The sequence below is a fragment of the Morone saxatilis genome, unplaced genomic scaffold (genome assembly GCF_004916995.1).
Source record: "Morone saxatilis isolate NCDOM2014 unplaced genomic scaffold, NCSU_SB_2.0 Contig9, whole genome shotgun sequence".
NCBI classification, from domain to species: Eukaryota; Metazoa; Chordata; class Actinopteri; family Moronidae; genus Morone; species Morone saxatilis.
Genome location: NW_023340268.1, coordinates 5,263,057 through 5,267,224, shown reverse-complemented (window position 1 = coordinate 5,267,224; position 4,168 = coordinate 5,263,057). Strand labels below are relative to the sequence as shown.

The window sequence follows — 4,168 nt, the reverse complement described above, 5'->3', positions numbered from 1 at the left end:
GACTCATTTGTGAAGTGTCTCTGCTGGTTTATTTTTGCCTCATTGTCTTTTTTATTATTCATTCATCTGCAACTAAATGTTCAACCTTAACAGAGCTTGAATGTTTCAAATAAAGGGAATTCTGACTGCAATTCCTCATTGTGATTAGAAAGACCTATATTTATTTTATTAATCTAATTTTTACTGGAGTAGCTTTCACTTCTACTTGAGTAACATTTAAACCAAGTTTGAATAATTAAACTTTCTACACTTTATACTGTACCTCTGTATGCAGTGCTCACCATTAAACCAGGGGGATGAATCCTGTCACTTGACTGCCACCTGCCGTCCTTTAGGTGCACCTGCAGGTCTTCCAAAGTCCAGTCACAGGTCGCACTCAATCTCCCTCCATCCTTCAACTCAGACCCACCAAGGCATCTCAAAGTCCTCCACTTGGCCTGCACGGCTCCTTATCAGCGGCCGACTCCTAACAAACATCATTGTCTGGGTACGAGCCAAAGGACAAAGCTGCAGCAGGAGGAGGAGGAGGAGGAGGGAGGAGGAGGGAGGAGGTGGAGGAGGTGGGAAGCACTATAAAGTCAAAGGGTTGCACATGTGGGGCCACACTGACACACTGAGACTCCAGACTGACGCTCCTGTGTGACTCCCTGAGGACGAGCACTGAAACATTTGAGCAAAAAGGAGTGAAATACACTGGATGCTACATTTTTATTTGATTTTTTTTTAAACACTTCTGCAGGATTATTACTTTTCTTGAGGTTTTAGAAGAGCCTGGAAAATGGATGTATACACTTTGATGTCCGTGTTATCAGTGATGTGCTCCTGGATTTTGTGCACAGGTAACTTTGGTTTGTTTTTTAGCTGTTTAACCCGGGCATTAACCAGTAATTAACTAACTATTTAGACACATACGTAATTTTTTAATTAACCACTGTATGCAATGATTTTGAATCTAATCTCTGCAAAGCTGCAGAGCAAACTCTTTGCAGCAGTTGCGCTGATAACACGACGTTGCGCATCTTCCTGACAATGTTAGGTTCAGTTAATAGCTGGTATGCAGTGTTTTGATAACGATGATTTAATTACAGTGCTATCGGTGCCGACTCCCACTGCCTCCATCGCCACCCAGGGGCGCCATGTGCGGACCAAACGCTGCTCCTGCGCCACCTTCCTGGACAAGGAGTGCGTCTACTTCTGCCACCTGGACATCATATGGGTCAACACACCTGAGTAAGTCACCATTAGTACGTTTCAAACAGTAGCGACGGGTTACTTCTCTTCAGTAGCCGAGTACGGGATTTTATTAGAACAAGTAACGTAATTACATTAATCAGGCTACTAACTGTAAATATTGGATAGACTTTGAGATACAAACTATTTGACGAAGAGTAGCAAACATTTTTTGAGAAATGGTCGCTTTCTGTTAACTTACCTCGAGTGTAACTGTAAAATAAAGTGCAGTTTGCCTACCTTATCAGTCTTGGATATATATTAGTTTTTACTTTGCTAAAAACATACACAAAATATAGTTTTTACTTTGCTAAAAACTTTAACGCATTTTTTTTTTTTTTTTTACCGTCAAACATAACGCATAACCGACCGTTTGAATTCAGTAAATTTGAATTGGACCGTTAATTTCAGTTGCTTGATTCGAACGTTGTCACTGTTCCTTCCAGGCGCGTGGTCTCCTACGGACTGGGCAACGCTCCCAGAACGAGGCGCGCGGTCGCGGACTCCATGGCAACCGGCAGCGGACCCAGGTGCCAGTGTTACCGCGAAAACGACAACACATGCCGAAACTTCTGCCGGCTGGAAAAACACCTCCGGTAAGCACTTATCTTCCCCTTTTTAAAAAAAAAAAAACACGCAGCTCCGAAAACATCTCGTGAAAGGTGAATAAGCCAAACACAGGTCACCTTTAGTCATTTTCTGTGTTTCCATCGCAAGTGAGAACACGTTTGTGTCTCTTTCCTTCGGTGTCTCGAAACTGTGCGCGGTGAATAATGTGTAACGTGATCCCGGTTCTCATCGTGTGGGTTTTTGTTTTTTTTTTTCGCTCGCAGGTATGGGACGTTGCCAGACACCGAGATCCGCTCAGCCGAGGGCGATGGTTGTGTTCAGGCACAGTGCAAACACAAGCTGGCAGCCGACACGGGCAGGATTAAGAGGTAAAACAACCCCGCTCCTACTGTTCAAGAGTTTGAATACTTTCCAAGAGAGAGAGAGAGAAAGTCTATATTTGCAAAATAAATGGACGGGGTAATTATATAACCTCACGCAAACAGTTAGGTCTTTTGTAGGGCAAGAATGTCTCAGGGTGAGTAATTTTCTGCATGCATAAAAAAAAAAACCCCAGTGAGCCCTGAGAGGTAATAAACATTTAAAAAACAACAGCACGTGTTTAAGAAGCAGGAATTTAAAGATTAGTGGAGAAAGAAATCCCCTATATATCATGATGACAGAGCACCATTATGAAATCCATAAAACCCTTTAAGACTGTATGAAAAGTACCTAAAGTAATCTGCAGCAGCTCCTTGTGAGAGCAATGTGGGTCTCCTGTACCATCATGTTTCTCTGCACGTAATAAAATAAATAAACTTCAGTCTGCTTAAAACTAAAAAGTGTATTCAGCGTGACACCTGGCCTACTTAATGGTTTGACTGACAGCTCAAATCCACACAGCTGTTAGGTTGACCTTTTTACATAACCTGAGATCGATGTGGTTTCTGACTGCTCTCCCGTCTTTGTCTCGCAGGAACACCCACGAGAACCACGGGTCGCCACCAGCGATCGAGGCCGCCTTGAAAACCCGCCTGCTGCTGGAGAAGTGGAGGGTGAGACAGCGCCACAGGGCGAGAGCGTGGGAGGGCGAGAGCGCGGCCTCCTAAAGAAGACAAGACGACCGCCGCACCTTGTCACTACAGAGGTGGTTGGTGGGAAAAGGGCTTCATGAGCATGGGGGGCCCCAGCCCACCCTCCGAAGTTAAGGCTGGCGAACTCGCTCCGCGGCTACAGCGTCGTGCAGCGGTCGAGCAGAGAGCGTCTACTACTCGACTCGGTTGCACTTCATCAGACAGATGAAGGAGGTCAGAGACAAGTTCAGGTGAAGGAGGACTTGGGGCTCCTGGTCCCGGTCTGCACAAAAATCAAGGACATTCATTGATCTTGTGGGTGTCAGACTCGCTCCTGTGGACTCACCAAACAGCATTTCAACAACAACAAAAACTTGACATTACTGGAAGGGTTTAATATAAATCCCTCTGGGACAGAACAATGAAAACCACTGCCGTATACAGCTGAAGGCAGTCCTACTTATTATATTTCAAAACGCCATTATGTTTCTCACACATAGAGAAGAGTCTACATAGAAGGGATTATGTGCCTTGTGTCGATTTTATTTCCACTGACTGAAACTATTTACTGCATTTTACGACACAGGTCGCCTCCTTTACGTCAGGACACAGGTCACTGTAGCTGCTGGGAGTTTTTTAAACCACAGATGTGTTTGTGCATTCATCATAATTTAATGTTTCTGTATGTTGTTGCTCCTGCGTGTCTTTATTTATTCTTTTTAACGTGTTGTAATTTGATGGCCATATTGGTCCGTCACTTTTTCAGTCGTTTTTTTTTTTGTCATTTCTGTGAAATGTTTTGTCACCAAGGTGCCAAATTTTGGCCCGAACTTAAATAAATTTTTACACACTTATTTAAAAAAAGCAGCGTTCCTCATTGTTTCTATATGCTCTGATGTATTCTGTAAGCTGCTATGGATCCCTGAAACGGAGAACAGCTGCGTTTTATCAGCTTAATTTGGACGATCGGGAACGAAGGAACCAACATTAAGTCGAAATACAAAAAAGTGAATGAGAAAAGACACAAGTGAGACAAGATGTGAGAGACAGGGATGAAAAAAGAGAGACAGACTCAGATGTGATAACAAGAAAGTGTTTATGTGGAAGACAACGAGGCAAAGAGCAATAAAACCCTACCCTTTCATCTCTGTGCCAAACCAAGAGTGTATACACCGCAATGTCTAAAATCAGACGAAAGTGGATTTAAGGTTTCTTTCGGCAGCTCGGATTTCAAAAGACACATCCAGCGTTTGTTTGTCAGCTCTGTAATGATCCCCTTTTGTTTTAAAATACATATATATATATAAAATGTTATA

At 43.3% G+C, this 4,168-nt stretch overlaps 1 protein-coding gene across 1 annotated transcript; it reads left to right on the top strand.

The window, feature by feature from the left end:
* The first annotated feature begins 608 nt into the window (after positions 1 to 608).
* Positions 609 to 3,708, top strand: edn1 (endothelin 1). Its single transcript, XM_035680814.1, has 5 exons — positions 609 to 839; positions 1,089 to 1,230; positions 1,677 to 1,826; positions 2,064 to 2,168; positions 2,756 to 3,708. Exons 1-5 carry the CDS (start codon positions 779 to 781, stop codon positions 2,886 to 2,888), a joined length of 591 nt encoding a protein of 196 aa, XP_035536707.1. The 5' UTR covers positions 609 to 778; the 3' UTR covers positions 2,889 to 3,708.
* Positions 3,709 to 4,168: the final 460 nt, after the last annotated feature.

Excerpts from the sequence above, each read along its gene's own strand:
- edn1 (XM_035680814.1), top strand. The coding sequence starts at position 779 with ATGGATGTATACACTTTGATGTCCGTGTTATCAGTGATGTGCTCCTGG. Across the intron at positions 1,827-2,063 it reads CGGCTGGAAAAACACCTCCG|GTATGGGACGTTGCCAGACA; the intron begins GTAAGCACTTAT and ends TTTCGCTCGCAG. Across the intron at positions 2,169-2,755 it reads GACACGGGCAGGATTAAGAG|GAACACCCACGAGAACCACG; the intron begins GTAAAACAACCC and ends TTTGTCTCGCAG.